General features: G+C 37.2%; 1 protein-coding gene across 7 annotated transcripts in view; it reads right to left on the minus strand.

Annotated features, from left to right (window-relative positions):
- Nucleotides 1-18,552, minus strand: part of LOC105060644 (protein SENSITIVE TO UV 2) — a 40,159-nt gene extending 21,607 nt beyond the window's left edge. Inside the window, exons 1-8 of one of the 7 annotated variants that reach the window (XM_073250074.1) lie at nucleotides 18,005-18,551; nucleotides 15,554-15,592; nucleotides 8,834-8,952; nucleotides 6,435-6,595; nucleotides 6,318-6,353; nucleotides 6,182-6,213; nucleotides 5,711-6,079; nucleotides 1,841-1,909 (exon numbers count right to left, since the gene is read on the minus strand). In XM_073250074.1, coding sequence (XP_073106175.1) covers nucleotides 1,841-1,909; nucleotides 5,711-6,079; nucleotides 6,182-6,213; nucleotides 6,318-6,353; nucleotides 6,435-6,595; nucleotides 8,834-8,952; nucleotides 15,554-15,592; nucleotides 18,005-18,439 — 1,260 coding nt within the window. In that variant the 5' untranslated portion in view covers nucleotides 18,440-18,551. Of the gene's footprint in view, nucleotides 1-1,840; nucleotides 1,910-5,710; nucleotides 6,080-6,181; nucleotides 6,214-6,311; nucleotides 6,596-8,833; nucleotides 8,953-15,553; nucleotides 15,593-18,004 lie in introns of all 7 variants that reach the window. The other 6 variants (XM_073250072.1, XM_073250073.1, XM_073250071.1 and 3 more) reach the window with 6 other exon arrangements.
- Nucleotides 18,553-24,442: the final 5,890 nt, after the last annotated feature.

Raw genomic sequence — 24,442 nt, forward strand, 5'->3', positions numbered from 1 at the left:
TGATTATATTAGCTTACCATACAATATGCATCTTTCTCCCTTTTATCATGACAAGCGAAGGTTTATGAAAAGAAAGAACGAGGAACTTAGACGTAGGGGGAAAAACTAAAGAAGTGGGCTCATCTCAACAAAGAAACATTCTACAATTAGCTAAGGTGCCATGTGGTCTGTAGACATATGGCTCGTCTTTCGCTTCTAAGTGAGAGCTCAAAAGGTTTGAGTCTTTAAGTGGTGTTATTCCACAAGAGTCCAACCCCAGCCCACTCAAGGATTTTTATGCAGTAAAATGTCCTGGTCCCATGAGGAATAGATCTCACTATCTCAGACTGCCCATGTACCTAATATGTTAATAGTTGGGTGGCTCTGGCCTTTGCAATAAAAAATAAAAACACAAATTTCACATGAAAAAAAGTCAGGTAGCTGATTGAGAACATTCCTATTGTTCCTCAAACTGGCTGCCTGTATAAAGGTAGCTAGAGATGGAGTTCTAGAGAGCTACAAGTTGGCTGCGTATTTTCTGAATGAGGTTGTCGTGTTACCATAGCACTTCTGACATATAATATCAAAGTTTGTGGATATACATGTGGTAAACTCAAAAAATAACAAATTTTCAGGAATAAAATACCTATATTACATAAGAACAAATTTCTACTGACAAGAATGTTTGCAAGATCACCAAAGAGAAGCTTGATTAAACTAAAATCAGGTGTAAAATAAATCCTGGGCTTCACAATATGGAGACTTATCATCCTAACTGTTTGCATTGCATTCTCATTAAATACCAGAGAGATAATCACCATAATGGTATGTGTTCCCCAATTAAGAAAAGAGGATCTTACAATATTTTAAAATTAGCCATCAATACTCGTTTAGTTCACTTTTAGTTCCGATTCAGGTATTAAACCCTATGAATATCTGTTCTGCACATAACTTTTGACATGATATCAATAAATAAATAATTATGTTAGTTTACCATACGCTATGCTTCTTCTCCCTTTTATCATGACAAGCGAAGGTTTATGGAAAAGAAAGAACGAGGAACTTAGAGGTAGGGGGAAAACTGAAGAAGTGGGTTCATCTCAACATAGAAACATTCTAAAATTAGCTAAGCTGCCATATGGTCCGTAAACATGCATATATCGAGTTCTACATCTGTCAGAACATATCATACTTGTCTTACATTGCAGAAGAATTATAGTTCCTTTAACTTAGTTGGGATAACAATGTTGGTAATGATAGTGGTGGCCCAACTGGAGCCCACTACCCACTTTTTTTATTTTAATTCCTTTCATACTCCTAACCCCTCTGAAAAGACTATTTGGCATCTGAGAAATCAAAAAAAAATAAAAAATAAAAAAGAAGAGCAGATCCTACCTATTTTAATTCCTGTTTGTTTTTCCCACACAAAATGGTCAAAAATGTTATTTGATCATAATTTTTCCCCTTCACATGTTATCTGCAACCAAAACACAGCCTCATAGCTCTAGCTTCCATTTCAAAAATTGCCTTCATAGAAGGGCCAGATGTTGCGGTGTTCACTTTGTTTAACATTGTTCTAGCAGATCTGTTGTGTAGGGTATGCATACCTGACTTATATTATGGAACATAAAGAATTTGGACCCATATCAGATCCATTAAATTCTACCTCAAACCAAAATCAGTTCTGTTAAAGTTGAATGCAGCAGTCTGTCAATTCTTTTTAGGCTTACCAGTTCTTGAAATTATAAAATATGGCAAATGACATTTTCATGAAAACATGTGCAGTGCTGCACATCTCACATTAACATAATCTACTAAGGAGAAATTTAAAAACTGAATTGAGAAGTAAATTCTCCCTCACATTTTCAAGAGTGCATAGATCAAGTAATGCTTCAAGGAAAGTATGCAACTGTCCCACCTCCTTATGCATCTGTAAGTACAGAAAGACAAAAATTAATTTTTTTTAAAAAAATGAAGGATCTAACCATATTTACATGATGGAAGTTGGTCCTTGAAAATTGTACTGGTTCTGGCAGCCAGATAAACACAAAAATACTAATATGCAGTACAAGTTAAGCATTTGGGAATAATCTAACAAGGTTGACAAGTTTGGTATTTGGCAAAAATCAAGCAAATTCAGGAAAATGCGGAAGAAGTCCAGAATATTTAATAATAAAAATTAAATTTTGAAAACATATATGTAGATACATGCAGACACAGCCACATACACTGATACATACTCAGATAGATACATAGACAGATACATATATACATACATACATGTAGATATATGCAGATGTATAGCAAACTGAAAGACATTTCTAACCAAAACTGGCATGCACTCAAACATATGAGCCATAAACAAGAGTTGCAAACAACCGCTGTGTGGAAGGTTGAGAAGAAAAGAAACATGGGAAAGAAGAAAACATGAGAAAAGAAGGCAAAAAAAATAGAGAATGGGGGACAGAGATAGGAACAACCCTTTGGTTTCCCTTCTGTCGGAAGAAGAAAAAATAATTTTCTAATATGTCACATTCTGTAGTCAAAATCACCCAGTATATCCCATGCCATGGCCTGCCTCAGTAACCAGAGTATGGATCTTTCTTTCCTTACCCAATAACTCAAGGATTGATGGATTGTTTGCTAGCTTTACAAGTTTACCAATATGTTCATGATGACAATCATGAATGGACAAATTATTCACCAAATGATTTGGCTAGACAGCTAATCATGAATAATTCACAAAAAATTGCCCAAATCATATCACCATGCTGATATATGCATCCCTTTGGTTTTATCTGCTCCCTCTTAACCATAACAGGGATTTCTTCCTGCAGACATTTTCAACTAACAGAACATGATGTATATAAACTTAATTTATTGCAGAATTCAAACACAGTACCGTGTAAGAGACAACAAACAGGAGCCCAGCATATACATTAATTTTTTTTTTTCATTTTTCAATCTAAATTGAATTCTTAGAATAATGTACATATGTGTCCCTCAGAATCAATTCTTGCTGATGCAAAACTACCTTTCATGTAAGCTGCAACCTCCAAGGCTATAGGCATTCCTGAGTGACCATAGGCCACAATTGAGGAACTTATTAAGCTCCATGGAAACGCAAAACAAGTAAGAAAATTCATATTTCTTGTCACTAGGTTTATAAGTTCAAAACTCAAACAGAGGACTAAATAGAGCATTACAAGACTTACTTTTTGGCCAATGGCTCAACATTGGAGTACAACACTATTTAGTTGGTGATCTTTACTTTGCCTGTCACAATTACCACCATTCTTGCTGCAAATATTGGAGTTCTTCGTGCTCCATGTCCTCAATTTGCTCACCACCTTCATTTTGCTATTTATTGTCTTGAATAAACTTCTCCATGCCTTTGTTTTCAGAAATTAAATTAGGTGGTGGCGGCACTCAACTTCATTCACAGCACAACATGAAATTTCTGTCCACTTCTTTTCAGTGCAGTACTCTGCTTGTGCATGTTAGCAACATGATAACCACTGATCTAAATAGTAAAGCAGCACCTTCGATTCCACATCATGATAAAAACTTTGGTCTTTCCCAGTACAGACATTGGAGGTTGTCTGCTACCTTCATGGTTATCCGTCCTGCAAAAGTACACAACTAAGCTCATTACTTTTTCTTGCCTGACTAATGACAGAACGGCTCTTATGCTTATTGAGGTTCATCAGATGCTCCTTTCGTACAATACTGGGACTTGCTATGACATCAGCCACCAACAATAGCATTTTCTTTCTCAGTATTCTCACCATATAGCAACCTTAAATCATTAGTACTGGATTCAACAGATTCTTAAATCATCAACTAAGTCAGAAGACCACATGACCGTCAATTTTTCCTTACATAGTTCTTCACTTCAATCTTAGGCCAGCAACATCCATTGGGCATTCCGTTGCTCATCACTCCTATATTACAGGAAAATATTGATCACTCCCTAAGAGATCCAAATACAAGATAATGTTTCCCACTCCACAGATAAAATTGAATATCACCCACATTAGTGACTAGACACCAGATCTGATTTGGCTTTAGCAACCACTGTATGACTCAATTGTGATAACAAGTGTTCAATTAGATAGCCAGAACCTCATCTTTTAGGAGAAAGCCAAGCATATGGATATTGAGTAGTACTTGGTTAATCACTAGTATGCAACTTAAATGCTACCACTGCCCCATCTTCATTTGGAGTTTCAGATCACAAACTTGTTCATTAAGTACAACCCAAACCTTCATTTCTACTCACCTTGAAGCTGAGAGGGGATGCAAGATTAATTGTCTCTGTAGTGCATCTATACATGTGTCTATGCTTCACCTTTTGTTATATTTTGCTAAGTTGGTGATGACATTTCATGTACATCACTACATCTGTAAATCCATTATATTCTACTGAGTTGGTGATCACATTGTATTTGCATATGCAAATTCTTGACTTATACCCTATGGAGAAATGTTTTGCATTTTTAACACTTGATCAACTAGCAAATCAGCCCATTGTTCATCAAATTATATCTCAATTATTTTACGTAATAAAATCAAAGCTTTAAAATCCTTATAATGCATACACTGTAGTTCACCAGACAAGTTTCACGAGGGTTATCACAAGAGCCTACAAGGACATGCACCTCAAAAGATAAAAAAAACTGAAAATAATATTTGTGTTCAGCACAAGGAGCAAGGTTTAAAGTCTCAGTTGCAGTACCCATACCAATGTCTTGCAGATATGGTCCATACCATATTGACACACAGTATGCCTGTTGGTGCCAACACTGTAAAAGTGAGATATAGAATCATATTGGTATAGTATGGCATAGTATGTTACTGAGGGGCATACTGTTGCATTAGCGATATGGTATGGTCGATACTGATGCGGTACTATACTTTGATCCTGACAAGGAATGTTGATAAAGTTAATAACATATGGTAGTGAATTGGAAAAAACACAACCCACAAATGCTTGCATATGATTAAAAAAGGTTTTAAAAGTGCATTCATCATGCTCAAAAATAGACAATTTTTAATATTGTGATCAAGGTTTTTAATACTGGTATGATGGCTGGGTGCCCCATATCCCATAAATTGAGATAGGACAAGTCATGAAATGGATCAGGATAGGAATCAACATCCACCATCCCTAGTGTTAGTACATGGGGCATCGTATTCCATGGAAAAACGGGGGCAACCCTGTCTCATGGTACTTAAAACTTGGATTTTGATTGCTTACATCTTGTAATTCAAAGATGATGAATCAAAAGATCCCATGCAGATCAATCATGATAATATTACCACTATCATTGCCCTCCATCTTTGCAATAAATTCAGGGGGTGTAACTAGCCTAGCAGTTTTCTCTCTCTTCTTTCTCTTAGTCCTTATATCCTTGGCTTCAGGCCTCTCTAGCTTGCTGGCTAAGACCGACAGTCCACAAACCAGGCATCTCAAAGGGAACTATGAAGGTCAAACACTCAAATCTATTTGTGGCATTTCAACTCTCTCTCTTTCTCCCAATCTGTGTGTGTGTGTGTGTGTTGTGTTGTTGCACAGAAGGCAGAAGCAAACAGAGATTGACATCTTCCAGGTTGCCACAAGATGTAAATAAGCAGAAAGTGGTCATAAACTGAACATGATCATTCTGAATCAGCTTATGTAAGATACTACATTTAGTGCAAGATAAAAAGGGTTTTAGTGACTTTCTACCTTCATCAATATTGCATAGAGATGGGACACTTTAGCAGCATCAGTCAATAAGATAGGTTGTGAAAGATCATCCAATTCCCTGTCCGCGAACCTTCTATCTGATGGACAATCCAGATCCATTTTCGATGTCATACTCAAGCACTGGAAAAGCACACAAAAATCTGCCGAGCAAGATACAAGCAACTTCGAGATCAGATTTCTCCCAGTGTTTTTATTTGGGGGAACCCAGATTGCTAGCAGTTTGCTTGAGATGTGCTCCTCAGCTAGGTCCTTTGGAGTAATATGGCTATAATTCTGAACAAAATCTGTTTGAATTCCTACAGTCTTATTACACTTTGACCGAGCAGGTTTCTCAGGAAAATAACCTTCCTATGCAAACATAAGAGAAAAAGTTATTCAAGTTCTTTGAAAAGATATATAGAATGGCAGGTAACACATTCCATTACAAGCATGAAGAAATGGTAAAGATACCTGAATAGCACCTCCACTGGAGGTAGTCAAGCCTAATGAATATCAAATCACAAAGAATTAGATCAAGGACAAAATAGAAGAGATATAACAGTGGGAACAGAATGAATGAGTTATAAGACAAATATCTAACCCTTACTATTATCAATCAAAATATGGTGCTTCAATTCAGATACTGCAGCTGGTCCATCAGTACGAACATCATTTCTTTCAGGACCATAAAATTCAAGCATTTTAGAGTCCAGAGAGAACCCACCTGAAGGTTCATTTGCTCCCTTTGATCTACCATAATCACAATCTGTTGTCCTTCGCAAAGCCTGAGTGATACTTCGAGTACCCTTATCTTCATTAATATGAGAACAACCAGCCTGGTCAACAAAGGAGCCATTATTGTGAAGATCTAGCTTAGAAACACCCCTGCAATTGGAAAATTGATGATCAATAATATGCATGGGGGGAAGAAAGATAATGGGCGATTGAGATATGGAGGGGAGATGAGAGAGGGACAAAAAATAGGAACATATTCATGCATTTTCATATGACAGACAACATGAAAACAATTAAAATAAAAGCACATTAAAGCAGAAAAAACACTTAAGACCCTGAGGGGTTTTGCAAATGATGCCTTTCTAAGTTGAGACTCAAAAAGAATGGGCATAAAAAGTTAAAGTCACTTATATGTTAGTGACAACTAATGCAATCAATTTATGCACAATACTTGAAACAAACTTTTCGTAATCCAAGCCTGGGTCCTCTGAATTGGTAATGCCTCTAAATCCACGAAAACATTTCCTCCAAAATCTATTTTGGTCTTCCCTCCTTTCTTTCTGTAACACCCTCCTTGTGAATGATCCACAGCTTCTGTTAACAAATTATTTTGTTGGTGTTATTAAAAGTTTACTTCAGTATATTTGTTTTTAACTCAATTCTTCTAATATACAATCATCAACTTCAAAAGTATTTTTTTTTCTGAGGTCAACCTATGCTCATGTGCCTCTCCAGAAACCAGCATCATGATTGACGCAGTCATGCTGCTACTATGGAGTTCACAATTCTAACTAACCCTTCTCAAAGGCATCTGGTGTTTCTTTGGATCCTACTATCTCATGTCTTTCTATATTAATGGAAGTTGCATATAACAATCATAACTAATACAAGGCAGCTTCAAGGCATTCTACAGAAAAAATGTAAAAGACCAGTAAGACAAAAAGGCGGTAAGACAAGATGGTAACAACTGAAGTACATTTTTCAAAAACACAATTTAGTAATTAAATAAGATCATACCACAGAAACTTGCTTATTTAAATACCAACAGTCCTACAAACACCAAGCAGGAAACACTTTCTTTAGCAGATTCCAGCAAATATTCTATCCATAACTCAATGCCAAGGTATGTTCTTTTGTACATGTAATAAAATGCCAAGTTTTATGACAAAGCATAAATGACTTTCAGCAGGCCTTCTGATGAGTCAATGATAGTTTTGGAGACACCCTTCAGATGATCCTTCTAAAGTAACTCTAATCAGCTCCATGCATGAATGGGCACACAGACAAATACACACAAGAAAATATTACTGGCCAGATCATTTGCCACAAAATCTGGTAGGTTACTGAGCTGCATTGTAGCTGCTTCAAGAAAGTGTTTATTACTGCTGACAGCTCTTACAGGTTCTTCCACCTAACCAAGCTGCGAGCTCTCAGTTACTCACTTCATTCCCTTACCACTTCCCCACGCTAGCTTTTCTGATGTTCCCTATCCTTCTTCCTGCAGAGTTTTAGAATTTTTCCATTTCTTGAATGAAGTAGACTTCAAAAATGTTGAGTGGAAAGCCATAATCCTAAGCATGTTCATCAAGCCTTATCCCGACTATTCAGATTCAGCTTTATGGATCCTCATTTGCCAAGAATTACTATTTAGGGCCAAACCCGATGAAACCTCCAGCTTTTACATATGTTTTCTTACAACCTCATCCATGCCATCTTAGTCCTCCCCTCCAACATCTTTCAACAAAAATTAAAGTACCTCTTCTTATTTGAGCCCTCTCAGAGTTCCTTTGCAGCTGCCTGTACCATCTCAGTTGATTCTCCATCATGTTGTCTTTAATTCATGCAACTCCAACAACTCCTCTAATATACTCATTTTTCAGTCTATCAAGTCTAGCTTTTCCACACCTCCATCTCATTTCTGCTACATTTATCTTCTTGAACCCTTTTATTAGCCAACATTCAGAACCATACAACATTGCAGGCCTCATTGTTGAGACATACAACAATCGAAGCACCCTGCCAACAACTATGGGATTCAAACAAGTTTGCAAGGAAACAAGCAGATTTTTGCTGCTTGCAATATATCAGTAGAGTAACTTCATAATAATCTATACTTCTGCTATGCTCTCTAAAATTGCATGTAAAAGCATTTCCACAAAATCATAGTTAACTGATCAGCAAACATAGGTTCTTTGGGTAGTGCAAATCTGTTTGTCAAACATCCAAGGCAAGCTTCTTATTGTGCATATCCATGTCACAGAATACAGTATACTAAGGATAATAATGCTTTTAGTGTGATAGTGTAAACTAGCATTGTACTTTATGAACAACCAGAGAGAGAGCTTCACAAAAAGGAAAATACTATAACAGAAGGACACTTCTACTTACAAATTTTTCCTGTTCAAACCGCAGATTTCAGCATCTTTGGCTTCGATCTGTGAAAAGGCATATTTAAGTTGCTCATCTTTCCAAGCTTTGTCCTTTTTAAGCTCCATACATTCATGTTCCTGATGCATGTAATCATTTGAAACAATGACCCTACTTAAAAGATGAAGGAGGCAAAATTCAACTGCATATCTGTACTTAGAAAGATTTATTTATAATAAACCACCACAGATGCCATTTATTAAATAAAATATATAAATCACAAAAGTGAACTTCCTCGTTCAATGCAAAGACAATCTTACTCTAAAGCCAATACAAGCACATATCTGAACATATCAAAATTAATCACAATAATTTATTGAAGAGTGCCAACAGGGTTACTAGGCACTATTGTGGTTTGATTTTTTTTTTTTTATTTTGCAAATTATCTTCTCCAACAAAGTATGAAGTACATAAGCAATGACTGATAAGAATGTCATTTGAAAAGAAATAAGGCAATGTTGACGTAACTCAAATCATGACTACCAACTTAAAAGGATTTTTACTATACACTTTATATTCTGAAAAGCATGTTAAAATTGTAAAGCATTAACTTCGTTAAACTAATATCTCTAAAGCATTAACTTAGTTAAAGTAATATCACTAACATACTTCCAAAACTCCATGAAACTGTGTCCCTACTTTACAATGGTCTAGCACCTTCTAACAAAACTTTTGCCTAAGAGTAAAGCTTCTGTTGTTTGGTAGATCTTGGCGACAGGCAGGCAGACAGGCAGATAGAAAGAATGGGTGGATATAGAAATAAAACCTTCTGAGTTGAGCAAGCTAAAATAATCAATTACAAAAACCGCACATTAAAGGAAAACTAAAAACCCAAAATCTGCATTACAGATGGCATGCAATCATGGAGTAGAATGAGGGGTTCCAACATCTCTTTTTTTTTTTGATGATGATGACATGAGCTCTTAAACATAGGCATCAATATTGGGAATCTAGCACAATCCCAGAACCAAGCTAAAAAATCAGATGCATCACATCATCATGCGTTCTGAAATAGAATCAGATAGGGGCAATTCAGGGGAGAGGCCCTAATAAAAGAGCATGGAGGGAGAAAGGGACGACATGCAACCACAACAATTCAAGCAATTGCCTCCTGATTAAAGATTAGAAAATAAAACAGCAACTAGATTTCCCAAGTTCAAATTTTCATGTATTATAGTGTGAATAGCTGTATTATCTTTTAGATTAATATATGCCCATCTCAATTTTATATGCATGCATGCGGGCTCTCATGCACGGACACACGCACACATACATGCACATGCGTGCGCACATATACATAGATGCATGCATGTATGCATATGTATTTATATAACACACACACACACACAAACATATATATATAGATGCATGCATGTATGTGTATGTATTTATGTAGTACTTGAATTCAGTGAAGTTTGGTACCTAAAATTGTAAGAATGCAATTTGGTGAAGATGGACCTCGAATCTGAAGACAAACAGAATTAAGAAACTTCCAGCACAGCTCATCTTTACAAAGATAATAGGTGATTGTTCAAGACAAGCGCAAAGAAATCACTGGGGAGGAGGAAAAAAAAGAAGCAGAATGTGCCCAATGTTTCTGATGCATCAACTCAAGATAAAATAAAATAAAACAAAAACAAAAAAAGAGTCACAGCAGTATCTTGGGCTGCAGCACAGGTTGGATTAGGATGGGCACCAATCAATATTTGAATTTGGTCAAAAAAATTAATCCCAAGCCTAATCCATTTTCATTCAAGTTTAACTGGATTAGCTTTATGCTTTATTAAATTGATCCATCAGGGATCAATCAGGTCAAAAACAATCCTAAAAGAAACCATAATAAACATGTATAAATTGATAGCATAAGTATATCATAAATATGTTATGCAATGAAACAACAATGAGCAACATGCAGACATATGTCTACAACCTTTTCCACATAAGATTTGATTGACCACTACATTACAAATTATAGTCAACAACACAAATTAATAACAATATAAATTAAATTTATTATGGAAAAGATAGTTTCTTAAATTCATGAGGGTTTTGGGACATATGTTCACACTGGTTTAGGTCTGGATCAAGGTATTTAGTTATCCAAGTCCAGCATATATTTAGATTGGAGATATTTTTCAATCCAAGCTTGATCCAAATAGCTCTGGATTGGGAGTGGGTTAACGCAATCCACTTGCAGCCCTAGCAGAAATTTCTTAACCAACCCTTCAGAAAGCTACAAAACTCTATAGACTCATTTGGCTTGTAGGAAGAATCTCCCCTTATTGATGCCTAGGAAAGTGGTTTTTGCATGTTTAGTTGATCATGGAAAATTGGCATATTTCAGAGTAGCTTATATTTGGTTGAACATCTACTTTCCTAAAAAAGTTATGTAAAATATCTATTATGCCTTTAATAAAGGGAAAGACCTTACTCCATTCTATCTAAAAGCTTACGAGCACTTTTGAAAAAAAAAAAAATACCCCAATTCCTAGCTGGCGGGAATTAGACTTTCCCATGTCCCATATTGATTTTTCTTTCCCATGAAATGTGGGAATCCAATTCCCATGCAAAAGCTACTTTCCCATCTTTCTCCATTGAAAACTCTTGCCAAATATGAGGTATTTCTCCATTTTCTTATTGACCATACTTTCCTCCTCTTCCCATGAACCAAAGAGTCCAATAAGTTTCCTGATAGAAATAAGAATTCTACCTAACAATGGAAAAATACTCAAACATGTGACATTAGTGCAAGAAACTAAGAGAGAAGGCATAACATGTGGCGGTTGCAATGGCCCCACAAGCAAAGTTTTACGTCCCAGAGGGACAGGGGTGTCCCGATCGTTCTGTCCCGTTCCTATGAGAAAACAAGACCAGGACGAGCTCGAAACTCCAAAACCCATCCTTACCATGAGAGAAGAAGAACGAGGAAAGAAGGAAATAAAGGAAAGATGAAGAAAAGAAAAAAATGAAAGGAAAGAAGAAAAATGAAAAAAAGAAAGGAAGGCAAAAGAAAAAGAAAGAAAAAGGAAAGGAAAGTAGAGAAAAAGAAAGAAAAGAAGGAAGAAAGATAACAAGAAAAAAGAAAGAAAGAAAGAAAGAAAAGAAGATGGGAAGAAAGATGAAGGATATCCACTGGGATGCATGACCGAGACTGCTATCGGGACAGGACGGAACGGGACAGTGGGACATCTCGTTCCATAGAGAAACCGGGGCACATTTGTCCCACGGGATTTAAAACCTTGCCCACAAGGCCACACATCCATTTAAGATAATGCCACAAGTTTGTCTTCTTTCTCCATTTTCCTTTGTCTATTTAAGGCAGGCTAGCAATTCTAAGCAAACCCCAAAAACCACCCAAGCTAATGCAAATATCAGCCCTACATAGGGTCTATATTCAGATCACTTTCAAGTTGGTGAAAACAGATTGGATTGCTCTCAGGTTTACCTCTTAGACCCAAGAGTCATAATGGAAGTATGGCAACTCAAAAAATTGTGCAACACAGATTTAGCCATCAAGGCACAAAGGGCAAGGAATGGTGGCAACCCACCACATCTTATGAATCAGAAGGATAAGAGAGAGAGTAAAACAGTAGGGGCCAGGGTCCAGGTATCTGGCAACAACAGAGAGCCTTCCAAGTTCAATAGTGGCCCATAAGTGCCAAGGAGCAAAAGACAAAAGAGAAAAAAAGGATGCGAGGGAGATTGGCAGGCTAACTTTGGACCTATGCAAAATTAATGGGTTGAATTCGACTATAGGTTTTTCAACCCCCACAAATTGAACCCAACATGATCCATTCCCACCCTAATTTAAAGCATGAGGCCCTCAATGATAGCCAGCCACCCATGGGAGCAATATGTTTTGAGTGGGTGGTCCTACATCACAGAAACTGCAGTAATCATGAAACTGACTGTAGGATCCACCACTCTTCCATAAACAAGGCTAATGCTACATCACTAAACTCTGATTATCTCAACCCACCATTTATTTGATATCTAAATGCAAAAACTTGGATGTAACTATTCTACACCCAAAACTACAGCAATTTTTTTATTTTTCATTCTTTTTCTACCCTTCAGTTCCCTCCTTTGCCATCAAAACACATTAATGCCCATATAAAACCCACCCATCTGATCATGGTCCCTAAATACTATGCAATCCACTAAGTGAACCAATCTCAGGACCTGAGAAACATGTCAAGCCGCTTAACCTCTCCCCTCCATATATCTATCTTCCTATTTCTCGTCGCCATTGTCATTGAGATAGCTCTTTTCTTAACCTACAATAACAAACCTCCAAAGGCCCATTTTCAATAACCAGCATGAAATGACAAAGTTCAATTTATCTCATATAACATAGAACACAAGTTGGGGGCAGTATTCATGATCGTTCATTTAAACCAAGTATCTGGAGCAACTTTTCCAGACCTTGTTCTTCCCACCAAACATTTTGAACACAAAATGACCAAAATATGTGTTCAGCCCAATGGCCAAAAGTTTTCACCATTCACTAAGACAATCACCACTAAATCTCGCAGGCACACATAGATGATGCCATTCATAAGGAAGATGATGCCCAATACATTTTCTAGGCTACATCCCAAATGGCTAATAATCTCAAATAAGTGTTCTTGAATTTAGAAATTTTGAATCCCCTGTGGCTCAAAATGTGAAAGCCAATAAGGAGATTCTAGAAAGGGAAGAAGGAAATACTCTTATAAGAGAGGAGGATCATAATGTACAGAAATTAATATACAATCCTAACTGCCATTTAAAAGCTTCGATATTCCCTCTAGATGGAAACTTTTGCAATTCAACTCTCATAGTATGATTCCCAAAGGAACCAAAACTCCCATGATAACCTACTTAGTAGCATACCATACCAAAGCCATGAATTCTCCACGTGATGATTGGGCCTGTACAAATTCTCTACAATCCTCCATCAAAGATAACTCGTGCAACCCCCATGATGATACTCATCAGACTTTAAAAATCTCATGCCTGTTTAAGCTCTTATAACTCAAAATTTTATTTAGCACACAGAACCTGTTAGACTCTTTCAATAAACATGAAGGCCATTGCTCCAAATCCACTCCCATCAAAGGCTCCACCAATCAAAATATGAGACCACTGTCACAAAACCAACTACACCCATACTCAGAGGATCTGCGTATCTAATTGATATCATGGTTACCAAGTCTTGTCAAGGGAATGTCTAACAGTATGGTCAAAATGAATGGCCAGATCTGGTAACAATGCTTCTTGTTTTTTGATGCCTTTTTGACACGTTCTAGCAAAAGTGGCAAGAATTTGATCAATAATCCCATGTGAGTTTACTTTGGCATCCACAAACATTATGCGGGTCAACATCCCAAGTATCTACTTGGTCCACTAGTCTTGAACTGCTAATTTTAGCACCTAAAATAGAGTAATATTTGATTTTTTTTCCAAATTTTCAGCTTTATGGTGGACTGTTATAATTGCCGACAATGGTCCAAATTAGCTTTAAGGCATGGTCACCATATATGAATAATAATGCCATTAATAACATTATTTGCATATTACCATACCAAACAAAAAAATTCAATAAAATCATAGCATGCACTCATTTGTTCCTGAGACAGATTATCAATTACCAACTGATATTGTCCAAAAGATTTTCATTGCCATACATAAAAAAATTATTTATAGAAAGGGCAGCCAAATGCATGAGGCTCCCACCATTTCAGGGTCCGAGGAGGGTCAGTTGTACATGGATTTATCCCTGCATGTGGAGAGGTTGCTTCCACATTTCAAACCTCTGACCTTTAGATCACAATAGAGTAATCCCACCAATGCACCAAGGCTTGCCCTTAGATTTTGCAAATTTCAAAAATCTTCATTTGTACCAAAAGATTATTTATAGATTTCTAAAATCTTCATTTTTTTTCAATTCTTCAAACTCCATAGGTGTGTGTGCGTGCGTGTGTGTGTAACTTTGCTAGTTATTATTGTATGGGAAGTAAAGTATCTATGAAAGTGTTCATCTTTGTAACAGAAAATCAAGATGGCCATGCTACACAAGTGCCTTCACATATTAGTTACTTTTATAGCATCTCACATACCACACTAGCATACCATGATACAAGATGATAATATTGATGCACAACACATGGCCATGCACATGACAACTCTTCAAAACACAATACAAACTCTATCATATGGCCCATAAATGAAGGTATATAACAGTAGCCGATCATGTTTCACTTATTTCATCATGGAACATAATGTGATGTTTCTTATTCATTAGAAATCATTCAAAGGTCAGTTAAAAATAGAAATCATGTTTCCACAAAAGTATTATCATATATCAACCATGAACATATAATACATACGAATTACATTGTATCACTTTATAAGAGATTTTACCACAAGAAAGAAGAAAGAACACATGAAATAGATACCTTTGAGAGGAAAAAGTCAATAAAGAAGCCAAACAAAAACCGATAAATTTGAAGCTAAACAGGGAAGAGGAACCAATTTTTGCACATGAGTAGGTAACTAAAATAGGTATGAAACAAGCAATTGGATATGACCAAGAACAGGGCTTTTAGACAATACCAAAAAAGAAAGAAAAAAAAAAAATCAGATCATAGTATCAAAGAGATTTCAATTCACAGAATTGATAAAGCTTTAGAAGTGTACCAAGTGATTGAGTTGCTTCGAGACACGCCCCAACTCCCTCTGCAATATGTATAGAGGAAAAGTCAGATTATCCAAATATGTACTGTCTATTCAAACAAATTAATACTCTCAAAGTTCAAAATCACACTAAAATATGATTGATTCCTAAATTGATGTTATATCTTTTTGTACAAAAGGTTATGGAAAACAGAAAGCAGTGTTCTATTTCTGTATGACCGCACCCTTACCTCTCAACCACCAAAACATATTTTCAAGTTAAGGTTTCACATATAGCTAGAAATTTTGTGAACAAAAAACAAAGTTTAATAATCCATACACTTAATCAAATTATGTTTAAAGTTAAACTTCATATGGCTACCAAAGTAGCAGCATCCACAAGAAAGTGCAACTCAATGCCACCTAATTAATTTACTCCCCACAAACTTAATAATAAGAATCAAAAACTGACAATCATCAAGCATTACCTTCTTTATGAACCCTTCATTTTTTGGAGAAAAGAAAATGAGCATCATTTGGTCCTGTTGTTTAAACTGCTACTAATTAAAGTGGACCCCTAATCTCGACAACTTCCATTCCCTCTCTAATTAAAATTGATGCATGATCAAGTAAATCCTCCATCTGTCAGTATTATCTTCTATCTGATATCATCTATATTTTTCAACTATCTTCCACCATGCATCTGTTCACTAAATTATTTATTGTCAAAGTTAGAACTAAGCCCCCAGGCCAACCATTAAGGAACTAAACTCTATCATTCAATTAGCACATTTCATCAAGAACTACTTGTAAAATTGAAATCTCCACCCAATCATCATGCCTATCTAATCGTATGGTTATAGTATCTCTTAATATAACCACTCAAGGACATGTTATTCTACAATAAAATTCTGACACCTTATACACCAATCTGCACAGCAATGAAGAGGACAATACGATAAACAAACAAAAGTTAACTCTATATAAAGAATTAGGTGTGTTTTCTCAGCTGCAAGCAAATTAGTGGGCCATTGTGTGCCTAAGAAGCAAACTAGGTCAATGAGAGAGAAGAATTCTCCCAATGAGGTTGATGAATGAAACTTTCTTAGAGGATAGCATGTAGGATGAAATGGATTCTTGATAGAATTGCTAATGGGAGACAAGGAGCTTTAATCAAGGTAAAGCAAGTGCATAATCATTTGCTTTTGGGATGGAATGAAAAGATTAGGTCCATAATTTCATCTTTTTTTCTGTGTGGTGCCTGTTTTAGTTCACATATTTCATCAAAGAGCAATCAAATAGGTCAATGTGTTAAGTAACATGCTTTGAAGTTTCCATACTTCTATTGGAAAGATGAAGCAACACACAAGCATAAAATCAAGATTTCTTGCCTCCTCCAACTTCATGATTCATATTCTGTGCCTTGATGAGTTACTAAGAAATTCAAGGGCCTTTTCTGAGATTGTTTACAGGTGTTAGCACAAAAGATTCCACTAAAGGGGATCAAAGGAATGCCAAGGAAGAACACATGACTGGCCAAAGACTAAAGGTTATTTGGCAAGCATGATTTCAACTTTTGGTTAGGGAATGAGTTTGGAAAATTAGGAGAACTATAAACCATAACTTCATGATCAAAAGTCTTTCCAATCAATATGCAGTAACCAGTGAAGCACACTCAAAATCAAGCTGTACTGATAAACCGACAAGATTTTGTGGCGAATTGCCAAGGTGGTATCAACCTTTTAATACTAGTACTAAATTCCTTGGTTAGAAAACTTTAAGGAAGATCAGGAATCACATTTGCCCGTTGGCAGGTTGGCAGCCTATCTTATTGTTTACATGGCAAGAGTGTAGAAGAAGAGGGAAGATGACAATACTAAATAGGGAAACCAGAGTCAAATTTGAAGAATGATCCATGAGAACTAACACCAATGAAAAATGTTAATTCCGCTAATTAAGGAGGGAATATTATGGCCAACAAAAGGGGCATAGGCAGAGGTAAACATAAGGGTATGATGATGTTCAGGGTTGGACTGAAATATTAAAGATTAAGAAAAATCAGATGCTCAGTGTGGTATCATTTCTGCTTTTGGATTAAATAAAGAAGGCAAGATGTTCTTGCTTAGTCGCTGTAGGACTTCTTGCATGATAAATACAGAAAAAATGTCATGAAATCTTACACCAAGAACCAGTCTGCAGACCTCAGTCTCTTGATAGCTATTTATCCTTTGTGGTTTGGTTTACCATAAGCATAGAATCCTTTTCCCCACTTGGAGAAATAAAGAATCTTTTTATCACGAAAGTGCTGTCACAGTAAATCCCATATTTCTATTCAAAAGCATAAAAGATCATCAAAAAGAAACCAAAAAGATGAGGCTCAAAGAAATGCAAGACAAACCCTAAAACTAACAAAAGTAAAGCAAGATGAAATCTTTAAACATAACCATCTTCAAGAAATCGCATAAAAGCCCTCGCCTTTAATCTCTCAACCTCCTTGTCCTTCTTGGCCCCGCCACCCCCACGCCTGGAGCGGTCACCATACTCGGCATTGTTCAAAACCAAAGGATCGATAATCTCGCAATCGTCCTCCAAGTTTGGCCTCTCCGGGAACCTCTGAGAGAGCTCCCGAGGCGGCGAGAAGCTGAAACCGCCGTTCTGGGCCCCCCAACCGGCATCAGAGGATGGGATGGGGGGAAAGTAGTCCTGCTCCGATCGAACCAGGGCTGGGTTTCTTGGAGGGATGGGCTCCGGCTCCGGCTCCGGCCGAGAGGAGGCTCCGGCGCCGTTGTGGTCTCTGGACGAGGAGGTGGGATCCGAAGGGGGATTTCGAGACGAGATAGCCTCGAGCTCGATTCGGATCGCCTCATCAAGGAAGTTCTCGTCCCATTCGTCGATCCCCTCGAAGCTCATCGCGTCGACGAGACGGAGGGGTCGGGGGAGAAGGCGGCTTCAGAGGAATGGGGGAGAGAACTGGAGTCTTAGAAGTGGGAGCACGCGAGGCGCGCGTGGAAGGACCAAGTTCCCTGGTTTCTAATTTCTTTCCTCTTTCGCTGGGGACTTTTTTTTGAGTCGTTTCTTGATTTAGTGATTTTTTTAAAAAAATTTCCCATTTAAAGGTAGCTTTCATCTCATTTTCGTAAGTAGATTTTTTTTAAAAAATATTATTTAAAATAATATTTATTGCTCCTAATCTCTCCACTTGAGATCGAACATCAAGGTAGAGATGGCCGAGGTGAGATTGATGCTAGAGCTCCATTCGAATATCTGTAAAAAGTCCTCATCGGGAGATTCTCCGATGAAAATCCTCCGATGCTCAACTCAGGAAATAGAGAACAATGAGATGGAGAGAACGATGAGTGGAGAACTTATTTTAAGGATTCCGAAGTCTCTTTATTTATAGGGAAAGAGTTGAAGTTGTATCCGTCTCGGAGTCTGGATAGCTTTTCAGATTTGATGTGTAGATTGATTTGGAGAAGTTATTTTCTTTTGAGGGTGACTCAATCGTAGAGAAATTCTTTTTTATCTGAACTTTCCCAATTTGAGACATAGAAAGGCGGATCTAGTGGCAAGGAGCTTAGCTCGGCTAAGGATGAGCTATAATAGATTATCCGTGGTCGAGGTTCTGGAGACCGTGGAGCATGCGTTGATATTAGGTGATCTAGAATTAGTCGGCTATGTACGAGCTATAATAGGTCATCCTAGGTCGAGGTGAACTAGACATGGGCCGAGGAATGGGAAACACTACTAACTCAATGGGTCACATCTGGTGATCTTCATGTCTGTTGTGTACACGTGTTCCAACTATCGTCCATCTCCCGTAGCTTGATCGACGCTGAGGATGTTGCAGTTGAGGTCGAGGTATAAATCTACAACAGATGCCCTCCACTCTCAAGATCAAACTTGTACAAGTTCAATCGAAGAGAGTACTAATCCGAGATCGAGGCTGACTTCGTCGAACTATCTTTTGTTGACATGTGTCGAAGATCGATTTTCTAAGATGAAGCATCTTCAAATTTGGACCGTTGAATTATCAGGTTCGCGAGAGCCATGTTTTGACCAATCACCGATTGTCATTTGGCAAACATCGGCAGGGGGAGATAAGTCGACAGTAGATCGAAGCCGTCCAGACCCCCTATAAAGTAGGGACCTCTGTAACTTTATTATTACTGTTTCTGCTATTCACTGGGGAACTCTGATACTTAGAGATTTCGCTCCGCTGCTCAGTTGAAGCCGATCTTCGGTTAACCCCTTTCTATCCCTTATCTTCGTTGGCCGCACCATTTCCAAAGGTCAGTTCCCTGCCATCCTTACCATGAGTGCGTTGAGTTCGAATCCATCCACCTGGAGCTTAAGCGATGATATGAGAGGTGCGGACCTTGAGTCTGATGTAACTTGTTCTTCGGGTAGACCCGAAGTGAGTGAGGTACTGGACTTCAGTCTATTTAGGGTGAACTCCGTTCTCACCCTAGAGGACTTGAAGATCATTAGGCTGGAGTACTGAATCTCAATCGAATTCAGGCTGGAGGTTGTCGTTCCTAGGGAGCGCATAACTCTATCGCATCAAGGTTGGATTGGCCTTTATGAGGAATTATTAAAGGCTGGCCTTAGGTTACCCTTCCATTCCTTAGGTTGCCCTTCCATTACTTAGTTGTAGAATTCCTTAACTTATACCGAATAAGTCCTTGTAGCATAGTGCCAAACTCATGGCATCAAATTTTAGCTTTTTTCATCCATTGTCTTCTCTTCAGGGTCGAACTGACCTCCCAGCTTTTTTAGGCTTGCTTCACATTAAAAAAGCACCCTACAGAGGTCGGGTAGTGGTACATCTCTCTTTAGAAGGGAGGACGTCTCTTTCGAGATGTCCTTCCTTGATTCATAACTGGAAGGAGCAGTTTTTTTTCATCTCGATCGAGCAACCCTGGGACTTCAATACGTCATAGGATCGACTTCATAGGTCAGTGGTTAGAACTCCCATGCTGTTGGATGCCGAGGAGGAGACATTGGCATAGATCTTTAGTCTCACTCCCCCTCCATTGTTCAAGCTCCTTACCGAGGATAGCTTGTTCAAGGTCGGGTTAAGCCCGACCGATCTTGCGAGTAAGTATTTTTACTTCTTTAGTTTGGCGTTTTTTTCTTTTGACTAACCTCATCTTTTGTGCAGCATTGAATCTCGAGGATCTAGAAGCTCTTTGTCGGGCCACAAAAAGAAAGAAGGCGAGTGCAGCTCCAGCTCCTAAGCATAGCCGAACTAAGGTTGTCCTCGCCCAGCCCATGGTGAAGGAAAATTCTCCGATCTGATCAAATCGCCAGTATGTGTTTTAAAAATTTTTCTATTCAAAAACTTACATAACAATTATGGATTACTTTGATCACAGCAGAATAGAGATCAAATCTCTAGAGGTTGCTTGAATCATATACCTCGCGAAGCCTAAAAACATAGGCCCTCTACTTCGTGCGCACATCAAGCTTCACAGGAAAGAGGGATGATGTTCTTCGTGCCAAACCTTCAGAAGGGATAGCAAGGGGAGGGAGAGATTTGATCTCACGGACTGATATTATCTTGGAAGGGACTCTCCACACCAAGAAGAAAGATGCCTAGAAGGAAGATGCCTAAAGAGAAAAGCCCACGCTAAGAAAGAAACTACACGCCAAAAAATTTTAGCATCCGCTCTCTACTTTCTTACAAGGTGTTTTGGTATTTTTATCGCACAAAATTAGTTCCCTACCATGTAATAGGGTCCTTCCTTTAATAGATAAGGCATCCACATCTGATCCAAAGTCTTAATTAGTTAGGACACCCAATCCTATACAGCATAGGAATCAGTCATGAGAAAGAAGCACCTAAGATTGTTTCATGCGAGACCCTTCACACGTGTGCTCCTTGGGGCAAAAAAAAATCAGCGCTACTCTCCCTTATGGTCAACCACTTTATGAGAGAGAGTCCTTGGTATTTGAGACTCTTTGGTTCTAAATTAAATGGGCTTAGATTTGACTCATTTTGGATCCGATTCGAATCAGATTCGAAGAGCCTGTCAATCCTAATCTAATTAAGATTTTGGTCCAAGTCTAACTTAGATTTTCAACCCAATCAAGCCTTAATTAAATCAGATCTAATCTAAAATTAATTAGGATATAAATTCAATATCTCATAAATCTCTTGAATCATTGATTAAATTATCATCATCTCCAAAATTAAACATGAACCTCATATCTAGTGCTAGCTAGATATAGTCAACTTGTTTAATCATATATGATCTTTAACTTAATTCTCAATTAAACTAATCTATTTGTTCAATCAAGTCAAGTACTTTCAAATTGAATTCATAGACTTGGATCAATTCTTTCATACATTGTTTGACTTTGTATATAACTCCATAGGTTTGAACACTAAGCCAATAGTATAGAAATAACTTTCTATACTAATCGAAGTTACCATCTAGTAATAGTTTCTGACATTCGGATAGATCGAATATATGCAAGGTAATATTCAAGAACCTATACATATGGTTACTGCATAATTCATTCTTTTGACCTCAAATGCTCAAGAATGACTTAGAATTTCACTATCAACCCTAGATGAGTCATCCATATCATATTTCAATCTTTCACATCCATCATATGGATTATTCGGATTAGAATTTATTAAATTGAAATACAATGATGCCATCTTGATCCACACACAGACTTTGTAAGTATTTGACTATATCTAGTAGCCTTCCGTTACTATATTAGAAATACAGATAGTCCGACACTAAAACACAGTAAGTTGCTTGTAAATCACTATAGTGATCTCAAATTTGAGGGACACTTATATTCATATGCTTCGCGAGTTACTCTTGACAGCAAAGTGCTCAGTAGGTAAGTCACTTATTCAGTGACGATGTACCCTTATATCTCATCTGTATGTCATATCAGTATCTCTACACTCCTTAGTTATGAGGATAACTAATCTATATGGCATACAACGACCTACACTCGATGAACATCATCATTTTGTTATGACATATCATTTGGTTGTGAACATATTTAAGAACTATTTGATAAATTTTTCTTTATCGATTGTTATATAGTTCTAAGGACTTCATCACAACACATGAGTTCACATAAAGAAGATGTTCATCTTGTGATGAAGAATATCAAATAACTTTTATTAATTCATAATTCATATATAAATTACAAAGAGCCCAATTATCCAAACGATTGACTTTAGGATATATGTTTTAACAACTCTCACTTGGACTAAAGCCAATCAGTACAGTACCTAATACCCATTTTCTATTTGTATGCGTTGAACTCTGACTTCGAGGGCTTTAGTAAATGGATCGACCAAATTTTTCTTTCCATGATCTTCTGAAGTTCGACATCATCTCGATCCATGATCTCCCAGACCATGTGGTAGCAGCATAGAATATATTTGGTACGCTGATCGGATTTCAGTTCTTTCGTTTGAGCTATGACTCCAATACTATCGCAGTACAGCAGAACAGGACCATTAAGGAAGGGTGCCACTCTCAGCTCGCTGATGACCTTTCATAATCAGATAGCTTCTTTCGCAGTATCGAATACCGTGATATATTTCATCTCGCAAGTTAAGTTAGCTATGGTGTGCTGCTTGAAATTTTTCCAGCAGATCGCTCCTTCATTTAGGGTAAATACATAATCTGACACACTTTTGCTATCATCATGATCTGATTAAAAGTTAGAACTAGTATATTCCATAAGTTTTAAGTTAGTTTCTCATAGATAAGCCATTGATTCTTAATATTTCTTAAATACTTAAGGATTATCTTTACGACATTCTAATGGTTCTCACCTGGATCAGACTAGTACCTACTCACTATCCCTAGTGAGTATACCACATCTGGTCTCGTACATGTCATGACGTACATGATAGATCTCACTACTAAAGCATATGAGATTTTACTCATACGCTTTCTTTCTTATGGAGTTGTCAGACAATCCTTCTTAGAGAGAGTAATTCCATAACCTATTGGAAGATAGTCTTTTTTGAAATTCTTCATGCTGACCATTTCAGTAAGGTATCTATATACGTGGATTGAGACAATCCAAGCAGTCTTTTAGATCTATCTCTATAGATCTTCATCCCTAGGATGTAGGATGCTTCTCTCAAATCTTTCATAGAGAACTATGAAGACAGTCAAAGATTTATACTTTGTAAAGTAGAAACATCATTTTTCATTAACAGTATGTCATCCACATACAGTACAAGAAAGATGACTACAGAACCATTAGCCCATTTATAAATGCATGATTTTTTTTCATTCTTAACAAAGTCATACATTCTGATCATCTTATCAAAATGTATGTTCCAACTTCGAGATATCTGCTTCAATCCATAATTGGATCTCTGAAGCTTGCACACCTTTGATTCATCTGTGGATGTGAACCCTTCAGGTTGTATCATATACACCTCTTTTTCTAGCTCTCCATTAAGGAAAGTGATTTTGACATTCATTTATTAGATCTCATAATCAAAATATACCATTAATGCAAATATAATTCGGATGGACTTGAGCATTATCATAGAAGAAAATATCTCGTCATAGTCAATACCATAATATTGATGATATCTCTTGGCAATAAAACCGACTTTATGGATCTCCACCTTTTCATCTGCGCCCCTTTTCCTTTTAAATATCCATTTACACCCTATAGATTTATTTCCTTCGGATAGATCAACAAGTATCCATACAGTATTGATCTCTATAGACTCCATCTCAAATTTTATGACCTCAAGCTATTTTTCAAAGTCAGACCTTTACATGGCATCTATGTAGGTGATCGGATCCTCATCATTCTCATCGAGTTCAACAGGATCATCGTCCTGGATCAAAAAATCATAATATCTGTCCAGCTGATATGGTACTCTATTGGATCTCCTTAAAGGTGCCT

The sequence above is a fragment of the Elaeis guineensis genome, chromosome 16 (assembly GCF_000442705.2).
Source record: "Elaeis guineensis isolate ETL-2024a chromosome 16, EG11, whole genome shotgun sequence".
Classification (NCBI taxonomy): Eukaryota; Viridiplantae; Streptophyta; class Magnoliopsida; order Arecales; family Arecaceae; genus Elaeis; species Elaeis guineensis.